The sequence below is a fragment of the Larimichthys crocea genome, chromosome XVIII, assembly GCF_000972845.2.
Source record: "Larimichthys crocea isolate SSNF chromosome XVIII, L_crocea_2.0, whole genome shotgun sequence".
NCBI classification, from domain to species: domain Eukaryota; kingdom Metazoa; phylum Chordata; class Actinopteri; family Sciaenidae; genus Larimichthys; species Larimichthys crocea.
In genome coordinates this window covers 13,585,621-13,603,323 of record NC_040028.1, presented here as the reverse complement: position 1 = coordinate 13,603,323, position 17,703 = coordinate 13,585,621, and the positions used below count along the sequence as shown (strand labels likewise).

At 40.1% G+C, this 17,703-nt stretch overlaps 1 protein-coding gene across 3 annotated transcripts in view; it reads left to right on the top strand.

Moving 5' to 3' along the window:
• Positions 1-16,889, top strand: part of rbms1b (RNA binding motif, single stranded interacting protein 1b) — a 21,440-nt gene extending 4,551 nt beyond the window's left edge. For 2 of the 3 annotated variants that reach the window (XM_019255235.2, XM_019255236.2), the window contains 12 exons: positions 2,602-2,786; positions 5,255-5,313; positions 6,429-6,520; positions 10,078-10,235; positions 11,196-11,275; positions 11,820-11,935; positions 12,342-12,391; positions 12,507-12,594; positions 12,804-12,854; positions 13,370-13,480; positions 14,145-14,219; positions 14,310-16,889. In XM_019255235.2, the coding sequence (XP_019110780.1) occupies positions 2,602-2,786; positions 5,255-5,313; positions 6,429-6,520; positions 10,078-10,235; positions 11,196-11,275; positions 11,820-11,935; positions 12,342-12,391; positions 12,507-12,594; positions 12,804-12,854; positions 13,370-13,480; positions 14,145-14,219; positions 14,310-14,381 (1,137 nt within the window). In that variant the 3' untranslated portion in view covers positions 14,382-16,889. The remainder of the gene's footprint in view (positions 1-2,601; positions 2,787-5,254; positions 5,314-6,428; positions 6,521-10,077; positions 10,236-11,195; positions 11,276-11,819; positions 11,936-12,341; positions 12,392-12,506; positions 12,595-12,803; positions 12,855-13,369; positions 13,481-14,144; positions 14,220-14,309) is intronic. The other variant, XM_019255237.2, reaches the window with a different exon arrangement.
• Positions 16,890-17,703: the final 814 nt, after the last annotated feature.

Below are 17,703 nucleotides of genomic sequence, written 5' to 3'. Positions count from 1 at the left end.
GCCCTCTCTTGTAATCATCCGGTTCATTTTCTAATTACCTTTTCCGACACAAGTGTCGGCTGTTAGATTCGTATGAAAATGTGCCGCTCAGCTCACAAACCTTTTGCAGGGACTTCAGAGCCAGATTTCGTCTGACATACATACATACATATATATATATATATATACACATACACATTTTTTTAAAGCTCCCTTTAGCCAAAATATTTAAATATGCATATTTACTTTCTGCTGTCGTGCTCATGCTGTTATCCTTTGGCTAGAAGCTCCATGGGCGAGGCCTGTTACTGGAAGCCATGTGTATTTCCAGCTCGGATATGACAGGCACTGCTGGTCTGGAGCTGGCTGATAAGATGCTGTCCTCTCCCCCCTATCACAGTCTCTTACAGTCCTGCCACTGAGTATCAGGCAGATGTATGAAAAGCAGAAATCCCTTTTCTGTCACACACAAAAAAAAGGGAAGTTGCTCTCACCTGAAGCCAAGACTCTGAAAACAGACTTCAGGGCACTTGTGGCAGGCTTGTCTTGTGTGTTTGTATATATGTTGTAAACTATTACTGGAGTGCACACCATGCCATGTCTCATTTATTATAAGTTATAAGTTGAATACAAATGCTTTTTCAAGTCTAAAAGCTTTTTTATCTCTACTCACATTGATTCCCCACACTTGGTTGTGTCTTTCTCAACTTATTACTGTTTTTGTTCTAGTCACTAACATAAAGATCTCGGTTTAAAATGTCCATACTTGATCCCTTTCCGGAGATTCCTGCCCGAAACCGAACCAACCGACTCAAGTAAACAGGGAATAACAGCAGCTTTACATTTTTTTGCAGGGTGTGTTTCATCAGTCAACATTTACCGCTCGAGTATCTGTCTTTTGAGATGCTGGAAAATAGGTTGTAACTGTATATTTATTTAGGCTTTGTGAAGAAGAAACACACTTTCCATGTTAAAGGAGGTACAGAACCTCAAGACTGTCACACACCAGTGAGGAAGTTCGTCACATTTGGTGCCAAACTACAACTTCAGACGTAATTCCTGTTTCTTTGGTGAATTCATGTTTAGTCACTTCCAGTCAAAGTGAGTTCGGGAAACGGTAGATCAAACTGTCTCGGTCACAGGAGAAGATCCTCTAGGCTGTAGTCCAGACTTGGGTTGCTCAATCCTGTCACCACTTCATGCTTCGGATTCCAGCAGCTTCCTCTCAGCTTGTGACTCCTCAGCCGGGGTGGGTGGAGGGTGAGGGGTGAGGGATAATCAGCGTTGGATAGTAAAGAAGAAGACAAATCCCTGAGGGGGACTCCTCTTTCAGACTATGACATCTGTATCTTGTAAACACGAAGCACAAAGTTGCTCAATCATGGGAGAATTTCCCTTCTTTTCTTTTTTTTACCCCCTTCTCCTTGCCTTTGCCTTTAGATGGACAGGCCCTCTGCAGCTATTATAAGCTGTACTTAAGTCCCAAGAAAATGAGCCAAACTGAGTCGAACGTGAAAATTGCAGTGTCAGTGTTATTTGACTGTTTTATATTATCTCAGTAATTAGAAGAGACATACAGACGTGTCACTCACTCAAACAGACGTGAACATATGAAGGTTACTCGTTAATGAGAGCGCCGCGGTTAAGAAGTCTGGCACAACAACGGAGATGATTGTTTATGTTGACCTGCGAATAGCTTATTCGACACCTCGAGGCTGTGTGGAATTAGTGTGACACTGATGTCAGTGCTACAAGCCCCTGTGGACCCTGATTGTGCTGACTGCAAAGGTGTGATGGAGACGGCTCTGCAGATATGGATCGCCGCTCTGTAAAACATTAATCTTCGACTTAAACCCACATGACACCAATGATGGAGTGTCCAAACAGTTTATCTTTTTTTTTCTCTCTCTCTTAATATGCGAGGATATATGAGTGACAACGCAGGCTTTTTCACACAGACACGTCATGCAAAATGTCAGTCATGTTCTGATACAGCTTGCTCAGACATAAATATATATTTATCTCCTAGGTATATCCCTCCTTTTTTTTCTGAAAAGTGCAGCTAGTTGTTGTTTTGTCCTGACTTGGACATGGATTACGTTTACTTAAAACTGCTTTAAGCAATATTGTTAAATCAGCAATGTGCCCGTCAAGGGGGTCACTTGTAGTGAGTAGCTCGTCCCTCAGCTCTACGGAGCATTTCAGCATTTTTAAATTCGTCCTTTGCTGCGGCTTTACTGGTTTTTCAACGCTCTCATCGGCATCATTTGTAAGCGATGTTACACTTACTTACATCTGCCCAGCATTAATCGGCAGATGAACATTGTTAGCATGGAGCCAAATGAATGGTTATGTTACAGCTGGATGCGTAAATAAGCAAACAGCTTCGACATATACGGTAACAATATGTGAATTTGTGTTTTCAGTGTGTTTCTGCTGCTCCAAAGTGACCACGAAATCAGTTATTGCCGTTTTAAAGACTGACTAATTGCTTTGCCGGTGGTGATCGTGTGAAGTGTACTTCTGGCTCATCCAGATCATTGTGACGTCAGAAGAACACACCCAACCACACCCATCTTGAATTCAACCTAGCCTCTCTCTTTGTTTCCTTCACTGTTCCAGCCACTTGTTGCTCTATCGTCACACCCCATGGCTCCACCCAGCCCAAGCACTAACAGCAGCACCAACAACAGCAGCAGCAGCAGCAGCAGCACTGCAGGCTGGGACCAGCTCAGCAAAACCAACCTATACATCCGAGGCCTGTCCCCTTCAACCACAGACCATGACCTGGTCAAGCTCTGTCAGCCGTGAGTACCGCACTTCCTCTCATCATTATCTGCTATTGATGAGTCATTGATTTTTTGGCCTACTTAGTTCTAGAGTCTAATTTGCATCGACCGTTTTGACATGTATTTGTTAAAATAGAAAAAAAAAGGTGTGAAAAAATGAAACATAAGTTGTAAATATGCCATGTTAAAAGTACAAAAGCACACTATTGAACTGAAAGGATCAGAAATGTACATAGTTTTCTCTTAGTCATCAGTCAAGTATATTATCTTCCTTTCTGATAAGATCATGTTGAATGACAAATTGAGCCATGCAGTCATTATTTAAATATCTCACAAAGAAGGATTTAAAATTTAATCAGCTTCCTATAACGAATACATTAGTTCTGAGCCATGCAGCCAGCGTGGTGAGCCACCTATGGATTCGTGTGTAGGCCTATATATATATGAGATTCTAACAAACGCCACAGTGTTTCAGGCCTCATTTAAATATAACATGCAAAGTGATCTTGAGGACCACACAAGGACAGAGCGCGGATGACAGCAGCAGACATTTCATATATCATGTGTGTGAATAAAGGAGAGATACTGTCAGCACTGGGCTCGTCCGTAGCTCCCTTTGTGCGCTGAATGCTTTATACTTGGCAAGTAGAGAGACCACCCTGACGCCACGTAGATTTAATTAGCCTTTTTTTTTTTTCTGAGGCCCCATCTTCACAGCGTGATACTGACTTTGCGATGCAGAGCCATGAATTCATTCTACGTCCAACTTTTATAAAAAAAAAACCCCAAGAAGTTAAAATTCACTTTTACTTTAAAGGTGTTTTTATTGTTGTTAGATTATAGATTAATCCTCAAATGAAGGGATTTTAGTTTTAAGAGTTTTCAGACTCTCTCAGATGCCATTGCAATCTGAATGCAATATATTTTTTTAATCAAATCAAATCAAATTTTATTTGTATAGCCCAAAGTCATAAAGTACATTTGCCTCAGAGGGCTTTACAACCTATACAGGGAGTGACACCCTCTGTCCTTAGACCCTCGGTTCAAGTGAGGAAAAAAAACTTAACAGGAAAAAAAGGTGGAAGAAACCTCAGGAAGAGCCACAGAGGAGGGATGCCTCTCCCAGGATGGACAGACGTGCAATAAATGTCACGTGTACAGAACAAATCAACACAAACCTATTGTACAATTACAATGAATGATAAAATTATTACAGTAGCAGAGGAACCTGTGATAGAGAGAGAGAGCCTCGGATGCACAGCGTTATTTAAAATAACTGAGAGAGAGAGCCTCGGATGCACAGCGTTATTTAAAATAACTTCACACTACAAATGTGACCTAAAAGACAGGGCGTGCTTGTTTTGTCACTTTGTAAGTTAATCTGTGGTTGAATTTAAATGTTCACTGCAGCATTCAAAAACGTCTCACACGGTAAACCTCGACATTGTAAAAGCGAAACATGCCGTAGCAACAGATGATTTGAGATTAGAGTTCAGATGAAGGGAAGGTCATAAGTTCATGCTCTTTTACCTGGTTTAGCATTTAGCTTAATCCCTGGCTAAAATATCACCCTGGCTGACTGCAGCACATCACGGTTTGTATCATTGACACTGTAGATTATAAAGGCCATTTTTAACACCACATCCATAGACCACTGTAGAAAAAAACATGTATCAAAATGAAATGATTTTTCTCTGCACACCGCAAAGTATAGAAACTACTATACAGTACAACAAATGAGTTAAAGTTAATAACATGTAGAAGATAATAACTAGTTGTGTGCAAGACTTTGTCTTTAAACAGCTGCTGCAGGATTTTGTTGTTTTGTTTTGTTTTTAATGACATTGTAGTAAAATGGTACATTACTCACAGATTACCATCAGCGCTTTCCTTTCTACACGCATACCATGACTGTTCTGTTGAAACCATGGCAACAGCATGAACCAGACCAGACTTCTGAGTGTCACAATCTCCGCGGTTTGCACGTTTACAGGCGTCTATAAGTGTCAACAGTTCCTAAATATAATTAAGTCCCGGTCCTTGCAGCGGAAGCCCAGGGTTCAAATCCGACCTGTGGCTCTTTCCCGCATGTCATTCCCCGTCTCTCTCCCTCTCCCCACATTCCTGTCACTCTTCAGCTGTTTCTGTCAGAAATAAAGCTTAACAAACAAATAAAAAACTAACAGTAATTATGTATTATTACAATAAAATCTGCGTCTCAACTTTCCAAATGACCAGTTCACACAGCGACCCTGTTTAACATTCGATACAGTGGTTTAGTGTGGCTGAAGAAAAGGGGACTGTTTAGTTTTGCACTCACATGGTGGGGATTTTCAGCACCCCATGGAAACCACTTCCTGTTTCTCATATTTTGACGGTGATGTCATAGATTGTTGCTCAACCCTTCCTCTCTGTGTGTTTTATAACTGGCTCCGTCTGGTACATAATCCAGCTAACAATACCTCGCCTTTCTGCTCCTCCCCTAGGTATGGCAAAATTGTATCAACGAAAGCCATCCTGGACAAGACCACAAACAAATGTAAAGGTGTGTGTGATGTTGTTGTTCTCCTTGTTTTATTGTATTATATATGAACTGCCCTCCACAATTTTGTAACACTTCACTTGTATGAGAGAATATCACTTCCACGCTTTCTCCTAAATCGGTAGACATTCAGCGTGTGAATACTAACAAAACATTCAGTCATCCAGCAGCTATGCAGTTGTCTCAGATGAACCAGGCAAGTCAGGAAACAGACAACCAGGCTCCTTAAGACTGCCTTCCAGCTCATGTTATTTTAAGCCTCAGACCTTGTCTGTTGGTGTGTCACTGCTGTGGGTGGTTCCCGGGAAGCAGTGGCTGACTCCTCCTCCTCTTCCTGCTGAGTGACAGTGTTGGTGTTGGTCCAGTTTTAGTAGACTTGCCCATCTGACTAAAAGGGGGGGGGGGGACTCACTGATTCTCTCCAGTGCTGATGGGATTAAGAGAATGCTTTGTCACTCTCCCCTGGATTATACAGATGCCAGTTAATCGAAGGCTCGGAGTGAAAGGAGACACCATTAAAGACCTTGTAAAGCTCTGACTGAATTTTAAATAGAAAGCAGAGACGGCTTTAGTAATAACCTTGAAAAAAGCTGTTTGTTTTTTTGTTACTCAGTTCAGAATCACCAAGACCGTATAGTAATAACCAGTAAGGGTTCACATTAAAGTTTTAGTACCAATGTGACCCAGTTCTCTGCTGTAGGAGCCCTGACATGTTCACCATATTCAGCTTAAATAGGCTAAATATAGCAGCTGCAGTAGAGGTTAGGGACTATAGGTACACCCTGTTTGCACCCCTCAGGACAAAGAGCTGACCTGAGCCACGAATGTCACACTGTTATCTGCATCTTCAGCACTTTTCTACCTCTATTTCTACACACACAGACGCACAGGCACACAAACAAAAGGCACACATAAATAAACACAGTTCAGTAGATCTGCATAATGCAGAAATATATTCAAACATACTGTAAAACCACACAGTGATACACTGTATAACCTTCTATACCCACTAATGAACACACATAGTATAGGTCAGCCCACACAACACTGAGGCTCAGTCTTTTTTCTTTTTTGCTTGTTATAGAAGATTGTCCTAACTGTGCTGCTTGTCTCCTCAGGATATGGCTTTGTGGACTTTGACAGCCCTGCTGCAGCTCAGAAAGCTGTGGCTGCCCTGAAGACCACTGGTGTCCAGGCTCAGATGGCCAAGGTGAGGATTCATTACAGCCTAATCCTGATATCACATTCGTACAAAGTCACCCAGTAACACTGTCACACCTCCATCTGGCCGGTCAGGCAACTTAAACCTAATCTTTGAGGTATTAAATAGCAAGACTGGAATCCTTGACTGTAGGGTGTTATGTCTCCAGATCTGTAGACCGCTCGGTGACTCAGAGATCATCGGGTTAAATCATGAATTTCAATGGGAATTTATGTAATTTTAGACACAATTCAGCAGCATTTACTGTGGCACTTTTCCAACGCTTCTCTGTGTGTTTCTAATGTGCAGCTCTGTCATTATTATATTTGCGTTTAATTGAGATATGTTAACACAAGCTGATTATATATTCCCGCGGATTTAATATAGACGCGCAATTTGCAGTAATGATTAATTAACACATTATCAGGCTGTTGTGTAACAGCAAACAAACGTACGCAGGCTGTCGTGGTTTGTGTTCATTAAACTTGAATTCTGTCTTGAGGTTTAATAACTTGTGAGGTCGCAGCGTTGGTTGCTGTATCAGCAGCTTCTCCAACCTCCACCTGCTGCACCGGCGCTCCGTCTTCCTCGCTCTTCTCATTTGTCTCGTTCTCACGTTTCACCTCGTTCCATTTCTTTTTCCATAAAGTCTTGCTTGACTCATCTTGCATTAATAGTATATTTCACACAGTGTTAATGCAGCGCACATTTGTGCCGCACCACTTTCTCAGTAAATCTGCCCCTCAAGGATTGAATATATTTGGTAATTTGCTGATGCATTCATATATGGTTTAAAGTATACGTGTGTTTTCTCTGCAAGTCTAGTGTGCATATACATCACCGATGGTACCCTAAAGGCCAGGCTTTACGAGGGTTTCAGACGTGGGTGGTACTTATAGTTAGACTATAGGCTGCAGAAATGAGGTTGTCACGATACCAGAATTTTTTGATACAGTACTATCATAAAAACGGATACCCAAAAAAGAAAAAGAAAAAAGTCCTAGGCACACTAAATAAGATCCTTTTTTTAAAACAACAACCTGCACACAGTGCTGGTATAGAAAAAGCCACTTAACACAAACACATTTGTATTAATGTTTCTAGTAATTAGCGAGTAGTAGTAGTAGTAATTAGTAATTAATATTCAATGAACTTATTTTATTCCTTGTTGTTTCATCTGTGCAGCCGTGGAAATCTGAATATAAATCTGTTTGTTTCTTCATCTGTGCAGCCGTGGAAATCTGAATATAAATCTGTTTGTTTCTTCTCTTTCTTTTGTAGTTTTGTTCATTTCAATACCAATACCACTTGATAGTATTATATCATTATATACTGCCCATGTGGTATTAAAAACAAACTAGTAATACTAATACTTTTGACAGCTGACAGCAGATTGACATAGCACCACATTTAGTATCTCCCTGAATGATTATTTTACTTTAACCTCCCAAAAATAAAGATTGATCAAATGAAGGCTTTGTGCTACAAGTGTGTTTAAAACATAAGAAAGCATTGCAGGAACCATAAATAGACAAATTAATTTCCTCTTTTTGGACTTGGTTATTATAGATATAGTAGAGTCAAGTTGGAATTGAAATTGTTTGCTTTAATGGTGCCCAGTCTGTGTTTGCGAGGACAGACAGTTATACAATACGGGTCTAGCTTTATTTCTTCACAATATAATATGGGAGATTTTCAGATTAAGGGCTTTAAATTAGGACTGTATTACTTTAGGCACCTACTCTCGCTGACATTCGGAAAGGAAGTAAATAATTCTGTGTTGTTATGGTAACAGGAGCCAGTCGGGGGAAATTAGTTCCCATATAGCACTGAGCAAGAACCCTTGGCCTCATTTCCCTGTCTGGGGATCTGTGGAGCTTCTTGACATGCCTCTGTGCACCCATTTTACTTTTTTAATTAAAATAGAGCAGCTTCGAGGGGCATGCCAAAGTTTAATCTTTGTATTGTGGAAGGTAAATGCCATTATAAAGTGTGAGCCTTTCACTCCAGCTTTATTCTCACTATTGCCGAAGCTTGTTTGGACTTAATGGACTCTCTGACAAAGGTCCCCTTTCCTGTTTTTTTTTTTTTTTTTAAATCTGGCCAGACACCCTTCAATGGGCTTTCTCTCATTATTATTTCAATGGCAGGTGGTGGGAAGTAGTCAGATAAGAGTTCCCTTCTTTTTACCTTATGTTATTTCAATGAATGTCTTGTGATACATGATTATGTGCCTCCCTTTGTCTCTATACGTGCAATAGATTCACCTGATGCACATTTGTATAACAAGTTACTAATAAAGCTAAAATAGTCTGTCATGGTATTCTTAGTTTTATCAAGCGGTGCGGAGAAAAAGCAGAGGAATAGCATTGTTTCTTGTGACCAGAAAGTTCGATTCCTGGATGAGCAGGCTAAATGTAGGTGGGGAAAGTGAACTCACTGCAGTGCTCTTGAGTCCCAACTCGTCCAGTGGAGCTGTACGGAAAAGACTTTAATGGACACCTACCGCGAATGTGGAGTAGGTTGTTCCTAAGAAGAAGAATTGCTAACCTTGTATACCCTGGTTAAAGATTAGAAGTATATACATATATCTTTACACACATCCTATGTCATTCAATCCTTAAGTCAAATAGCCGAAGAACATCTTTGCAGTAGATCACATCATTTTTACAGCAGGTCATACTTCCTGTCAGCGTGCATGGTGAATGACTGACGGGTGGCATTCAAAGCGGAAACATTTCTCCGAGTGATGACAGAGTCACATAGTATCATCCACCCCACGCTGAAACCCTCTTTTAAGTATGTTTTTTTTCTGGGATAGTTACTTTGTGACAGTAAAGGCCATGTCAGTATTCATCTTGAAGTAATGATCAAGTGATGGATTACAGCAGAAAAGAAATCAGCTTCCTGTTGTATTATTAATTTATCAATTTCCTAATTCAGGTGGCACCATATATGCTTTGCCATCAAAGTCTGCGTCACCCTCGTTGGGTTTTTGTTGCAGTGCAGGCTGCGGCTCATTCTCCGTCCTCTAACTCTCAAATGTTGATTTTTCTCTCAATGTATTACTTTTAGTAATCCAACCTGTCCCTGTAGCTGACTCTGAACAGCACAACACTGATGAATATTAATGGCGAGAGGCCGCTCCCCTGGGACTCATAGCCGTGTCTTATGTTTCTGCTGATGCTATTAAAATACGGCGAGAAATCAGCTGATGTGAGCCTTAAGCCGGCGTGAGCTGCATGCAAATCTCTATTTTTATCACTGCTCATAGTGACCCTTTACTACCTAAAACCCCCAACAGGAAGAGGCAGAGATAAGCAGACACATGATAACCACATTACCGTGGTTCAAATTAGTCTATTAAATGTTTAGCCATTTCCAGGGATAAATTCTATTAAATTGTAAGCATCCTCCTCCCTCTACTTTACATGCTAGTTAAACCAGTGTGAATATGATACGACAAAGGAATGTTGTTTTTGTTTTCCATGTGTGTTTCAAGCATTTCCTATAGTGTAATTACATTTCCTTTTTTGCTTCCTCCTTCTGTTTTTCTCGCCACGCAGCAACAAGAACAAGACCCGACAAACTTGTACATCTCCAACCTGCCTTTGTCGATGGATGAGCAAGAGCTGGAGAACATGTTAAAGCACTTTGGCCAGGTCATATCCACGCGCATCTTGAGGGACTCCAGCGGAGGCAGCAGAGGAGTGGGCTTTGCGAGGTCAGACCCTTGTGTGATTTATCGCCGATGACTCATGGACCTGGAACAATAATAAGAGATGCTGGAGATTACTGGTGCTTCATATGGCATTTTAACATCAGTAAATCTAGAATATGTCAACACATTGGTATAATTTAACAAAATAAACGGCATCCAACCAAGATGATGCTTTATACCGAGAAGAGCAGTAAACAGGAAAAGATCACAGTTCGACTAATAACATGGAAGTGACGTCAGGGACGGGGGAAGGGAGTAGTAATATCCCACTCACAACATTAAGCGACAAAGTCTGTAGGAAATGCAGTATTTATTTTGAGATACAATAGTGCTAACAGTCCCCGAGGTTTGAGATCCAGGCTCGTGATAGCAGCTACCAATCATAAATGATTTTTTAAAACAAAGTTAAATAACACTTTTTTAAATCGCTCTGTGTTTTGCAGATTTCTCGCCATAAAAATCCCCTCATGCAGTTCAACGCAGAAATGTTTCATGTCTAAAATTAAAACCCCAAAAAACAGACAGCTATGTTGACAATTACAGAGAAAAGGAGAAAAAAAAAATCACGTATGGACAAACAGAAAACATCTTTAGAAATACTTTCACAATGACTCAGTGATTTAATTATAGTGGTGATGCTGGCTTCCACCAGCCGTACTTGCACAACCTGACGTCTGACTAAAATACCTGATGAGCAAGGGCCGCGGTTATAATTGACGAAACAAAAATATAATGCATCATCGGAATGTTTGTGCGTCCGTGGGCGTACACTAATAGGTCTGTGTGGCACAAATGGTGAATAATAAACAGGTTGAATCCACAACATATGTAGATATTGGGCTTATAATCTTTTACATCAAACCACCCCTTCCACCCACCCAGATAGGAAACAGTTTTTGGAAAGTACCTGCTCACCCTCATCACGCTGCACTTAACAGTACTTGCGATCTGTGTGTCTTTTAGGATGGAGTCGACCGAAAAGTGTGACGCTGTCATTTCCCACTTCAACGGAAAGTTTATTAAGACACCTGCAGGTGTTCCAGGTAAGACATGCTACATCCGCAGGCATTGCACTGCAGAAACTTATTATAAATAATATACCAGGAATAGAATATGTGAAAGAAGACTGCAGAATTTTGTCTTATGACAGCAGGATGAAGTGGTCAGCCAAGTGATTTATGCTTCTAACAGGAGTCAGTAAGTCTGCTGGTAAAGAGCTCATATACACTCAGCCATAAGTAGCAGAGGACAGACAAAGAAACCGAGAGAGGGAGAGAGAGAGAGAGAGCTGCTCTGTGTGGCCTCCACTCCCTCTCTAAGCTTTTTAATTGGATTATTAGACTGAAATAGTCTCTGCTGGCCTTGCCTCCTTTAGGAAGGGGAGGGGATTACAGCTCCACAGCTGCCAAATTAGATGTCTGTGTTCCCATGGCTGGCTTGTAAATGTGCACTCCCAGGCTTCAGGGATTAAATGACTGTATAGCAAGCAGTGACAGACAGCATTGTGTGTGTTTGTTTAAGACAGGCCTTTTTATTTTATTCTCTCCCCACTTTTCTCTCTCTCTCTCTCTCTCTCTCTCTCTTTAGCACCACCTCAACCCTTGCTGTGCAAGTTTGCTGACGGTGGGCAGAAAAAGAGACAAAGTCAGAATAAATTTGCCCAGAATGGTCGAGGCTGGGGAAGGGACGGTGACTCCAGACTGGTGAGTGGTGCTCACGTTGGAGTGAGTGGCTGATGGGAACCTTTTCATAACCAGATAGGAATAATAAAGCACATATTTCACACCATACAAGGTCAAGTGCTGATGAACGATAAACAACAGCTAGTATAAGAAATATTACAAGTAGAGCCACTTCCGTGTGACTTTATTGTTTTAAGTGTCGCTTAAGCGTCATCTAAAGAAATAAATTACATGTAGCATATCTGTCTTTTTATTGAGTTGTGCTGTTCATGTATACATTTTATAAGATGTTATGTAGTCAGGGGTGTCCTCTTTCCGGTTTCAGCACAATAGATACACAATAGACTTTTTGTATGATGTGTTGGTTAAGTGTTGATGTTGCATGCTTCAGTGTAGTTGCCAAACCTGTGCCTTGTTTTGCTCCCAGGCTGGAATGACGCTCACATATGACCCCAGTGCAGCTGCTATGCAAAACGGGTAAGCTACAAAACCAGATTAGACTGCTCTCTCTGTTGCAGACAGTATATATCTCACTGTAGTTAACTTGCTTTGTAGTTTTTTATAAAAACATATTTTTATTCTGTGTTCACAGATTTTTCCCACCAGCATACAGTATTTCAAACAGGATGATTGCTCAAACGTCTATGTCTCCATACATGTCTCCGGTTTCAACATACCAGGTTTGACTCTCTTCAGCTTTGACGCGTTTTTTACGTATTTATGTTTATAAATCATCAAGTTTCAGGATTGTCATTTGGGAATGTGGGTTAAATATGTGAGGGCACTGTAGCCATTGTTGCTGTGCCAACCACAGCAGCATGTGATCTCTGGAAATAGCAGCTGTTCTGTGTCACTGTGTTTACGGAGTGTTTTTGTGTGATGTTTTAAGGTGCAGAACCCATCCTGGGTGCCTCATCAACCCTACATAATGCAGCACCCAGTAAGAACAAACTATCTCCATCATCTTTTTTTGTTTTGTTTACCCCTGTGTGGTTGTAACAGAATTAAAACATTTTTCTGTAAACAAACAGACACAATATGTGAGAGTAGTAGTTACACATAAGGCGACTGTGATCTTTGAGGATTTACGTAAAGTGTTTGTATAGAAATGTGAAAACGACTGCTTTTTAGAGGCTATATGAGGCTGTGTGTTTGAGGACAGATGACGAATATTTTATAACAGATGGGTTTGAATTGAGAGCGAAGAGTCCTTTTTTTGCTTTGAAAATGAGCCAGCGAAGATGAGAAAACATTGCTAGATGTATCAGGCCAACCAAGACGCTTATAGATAACTTGTTCAACTTGTGACTGTTCACCTTCTGCTGTGAGATTTAAAGTCTGAGGTTACTCCATTTCTCTTTGCCTTAAATCCAATCCTACAAAACTCGTTATGTGTTTACTTATTTTATAATCGCTGCCATACATTCCTCTCATCTGGGCTCCCTTTTCTTCTAGGGGACAGTGATATCGCCCTCTATGGACCCATCTATGTCACTACAGCCTACATCTATGATGGCCCCGCTTTCACAGCAGATGAGTCACCTCTCTCTGGGCAGTGCAGGAACGGTGAGAGAACTCTCCATGGGATCAGAAATGAGTTCACGCATTTTGCTTAACTGAGAATAAGGTGGTAAAAGGCGCTTCCTTAAAGTCAGTGTAAAGGCAATGCTGAGATTTCTTTCAAAATACATTAAATATGCTGAAAAATAGTCGCTAAAACATGTGAAAAGACTTTGAACGATATATTACTGAAATGTGGCGTCAGAGGTTAAAACAGTTTCACCAGTTTTCAGTCCAGGATTTTGTGGGCGGTCCTAAAGGGTGGCTCGATGACACGCTGAGGCCACCCTGAGCATACCCCTGCACCCCGAGCAGAGAGATAGAGATTAATTCATCTCGTGTTTCAGTGTTAGTCATGTAACTTTCTGAACTCATCTGACACGTTTCAGTCGCTTTAAAATTGGTGCGCGACTGCTCCCACGAGTGGGCGTGGCTTCAGCGCATGGAGCTGAGAATACTGCTAATTTTTATCCGATTTTGACACCTAATTCCATAAACTTGATATTTTTAATCATTCAAATTCGTCCGGGTGGTTAATAACACTTTCTTCTTTGGTCTGACAAACTCAGAACACATATTTATTCTTATTTTACACAGACTTCAAACTGTAAATTGTATAGATCATGAACACTCTATATGTGACTGAATCTTTCTCTTCTTTATTTTGCAGTTTATGGCTGCCAACACAGCTATGCAAGGAGCATATATCCCACAATATGCACACATGCAGACACAAACCGTGGAGGTGCGTGCATTAAAATCACCATGCGTGTAAAATATTATCTTTATTTAAAACATTTAATGGCAAAGACTTATTTTACACTCTCTCTTCCAGGAAAATGGTGCACATTCACAAGTGGACTCATCCGGCAATCATTCCCCATATTCTTTCCAACAAACCAAGTAGTGCTGAGGTAACGTTCGGACAACAGCTAAAGCAATCCTGTCTACACAAATGCAATGGATGCTAAGGATCTTTTCACTGTTTTGCACAGGTTCTGCAAATGTTTAAGTGAGACTATTTTTGGTATCATTTTCAGAGAGAATATCTTGAGTTCATCAGATTCTATTTAAAAAAAAAGAAAGTTTTGAAAAAGTTTTATTTTCATACTAGAAAACGTTTATTTTTTACAGAGGATTGCCACAGGATGCAAGAAAGAATCATGTAACTAGTCGTTCAAAGTGCATGATAGTAAATGAGTCTTTTGTTAATATTTCCAGATTTCTTTTTCTGAGTCTTTTTTTTTTTTTCCTTCAGCCGGACAATTTGCAAACGATGTTTTTGTGCTTGCTGTGTGAGTGTTGCTATGGTGAAGTGTTAAGTGTTGTTTTTCTTGTAAAGTGATTTCTCTTAGTACCTTAGATTGATCTTGCTGTCGGATTCAAGTTTTGCCTTCATAGTTTCGATACAGAAGTTGTATAGACCACCCACCACAGAGAAGGGCAATAAGCGCTATTGCCTTGGAAATGAGCTATGTAGGGGTTTTTTTTCTTTTTAAGAAAAAAAATCTATGTGTTATTGTTTTTCCCCTTCAAAAAAACTGATAAAAAAGTAGAAGAGAAAATGTTTTTGAATGACTTCACATCTGATGATTTTACTGGATGTTATATTTATTTAGTAAGAAGGCCCTACATGTTTCTGGATGTTGGAATATGTTAGAAATTCTGCTGAAAGTTCACCTGTTGAATCTCGCCTTTTTTTGATTACTATTGTAGAATAGCCTAAACCGAACTTGGTGGGGTCGGGGAACAAGACGGGGCAAATGTGTTTTGTTTGTTGTTTGTGTTTTTGTCGGGTTTTTTTTGGGTGATGTTCATTGTTTTTTTGATGGGGTGTGTCTTTTTCACTTTTATTTGCAAAAAAAAAAGAAAAAAAAGAAGAAAAAAAAATTAACCAGAAAACACAAGACTCATGATTGTGCAAAAAAGGAAAAAAAAAACCTCATCAAAGCCTTGTGACGGAACTTACGCAAAAGTTCAGTTGGAGTTGGAGGTTAAAATGATGAGTATGTGTATTTTATTGCACCTCGCTCTCGGATAAGAAACAAACAAACTGGGCACTTTGTGTTGTGGTTTACTTCACCAAAGATTGTGAGCTAGTACACTGAGGAAATAGCATCATTTGTCTCTTTAACCAGGGCAGAAGTGACTCTGCAAACCAGATTGCAGTTTTTTGGACAGTGTGCCTTTTTTTCTATATTTACATTCAGTTGTCATCAGTAGATATTAGTACAGTACGGACACATTAAAGCATAAAGGAAGGCCTGGATCCAACAAGTGCCACAGATGAATTCCATACTTAAAATACAAAATATTTTAGTAAAGATTGAGTCTAAATTAAATTTAAAAAAAAAGAAGAAAACTATGAAAGGACAGTACTAATTTGTTTTTTGATTATAGTGGATTACAGCAGGCTTTTTGATTATGGTGTCCTCGTATAAGCATGTGATTCGACCTGGTGGTCAGTCAGACCAGTTATCTACCTCAGAGTTTTCTTTCTCCTCTGTACTAGGTCGGGTTAGCAGGTCCAGCCCGCCCTTCCAGACCAAGTGCCACGCTCAGGAGCTGGCCACATCCAGCTGTTTCCTTATAGGTTGTTTTGAATACTTTTTTGTTTTTTCTTTAAACCTTTTTTTTTTTTTATGATGTTTTGTTGTTATTATTATTAGGGTGGGGTGGGGGTGGGGGGGGGGGGCACAACATGTTTCTACTCATGTTCACACATTCAGTTACAAAGAGCTGTTTTGAAAGAGCTGCTGCTTATATGGGCGACAGATTCCAGAGGCTGATCTAAAGATGTTAAAAGACCAACAATGACAACAAAGGGTCGCGTTGTGTTCATTGGATCCGTGGAACAAAACATGTTTGTTGCTTTGTCTTGGGGTCTAGACAAACTCACAGCAGCATTTCCTCCGTAGTTAGCTACGGTGCGCGACAAATGTAAAGGGGCCGCCGTGATTATACTTGAGATTTCTGTGTAATGCCTGAGACTGAGAAGTAATACTGTCTTGTTGAGGTTTATGCTGCTAGTGGTGTCTGAAACCAAGTGCCATAGTATCTGGGTCAAGAGTTGCAGAGGTGCATCCAATTTGCTCGATTGCTCATATAAGTAACCACCATGTTGAACAGTCATTAAGTTATAAGAAAAAGTTCTAATTTATGAAGATTTTTGTACAGACAGCTTGAGGAAAAAAAAAAGAGATTTTCATAGAGTTATATGAAAGTTTATTGTTTTTATTTTTTTTTACTTGTACCACACAATTGCCAGTGGTAACTTGTATAGTTTAAGGAATCTTTCCTCTGTATGTTTGTTTTGTAGTGTTTGTTAAAGCCAAAGACTTTCAGTAGATTGTTGCCTAAGGTTTATTCTTTTCATTTCTTTTGACATTTTTGAATAAAAATTTTCAACTTTTAATCCGCCGCGTCGCCGAGTCTTCTTCATCCCGCGTGGCCCGATTGCTAACTTTGCATTAGTTCATGATGAAATGATGTGCTGTAAACACATCGTTTGTGCAGTCTGCCAGCTTTTAAATAGTTGAACAATACATTTTAATATGATGATGGTTGTTAGTGGAGCTTGGCTGCAGCTTCAAAGGGGCTGAAATCCATCCAATCCAATCTGTCTCTCACTTTGTCTCTCACATTTATGTTTCAATAAGGAATCTGGCTTAATGAGAATTTGGAAAATATGCGTATGTTCATTAATCACCTTTTTATGTGACTGCTTGAATCTAATATCTTGTCGGATTTATCTTTACACAAAAAAAAAAGAGATGGAGATTGGAAACCACAATACACTCATAAAGATATTCTGTGTTTTGTTTTGTTTCCTCTGCTTTGAATGATTAGATATTAAAGACACTTGAGCAGCTCTCCAACAGCTGAGGCTCAAAAATGGAAGAAAGAAAAGGAACAACATCTGTTTAGTTCCTCTGTCAAAGCAGCAGCTGGAAAAGGGTCACTTTGCTGTTAGCCGACACCATTAATGTGACAGTGGCCACGTCGTACCTCACACATACATCAAGCAGTCCTTCAGGTGTTCACTCATCAGTTAATGACACATTATTATCTCTTGCAGCTGCCATGGATTGATGCTTTCCTCCAAAATGCACAAAAATATAAAATATATGACAAGAAATTCAGCATGCACTCAACCCCATATAGCTTTGTCTCAGTACTAGTTGTCCGAAAGAAATGCTACGCGTTCAACCCATAGGGTAATGACTATA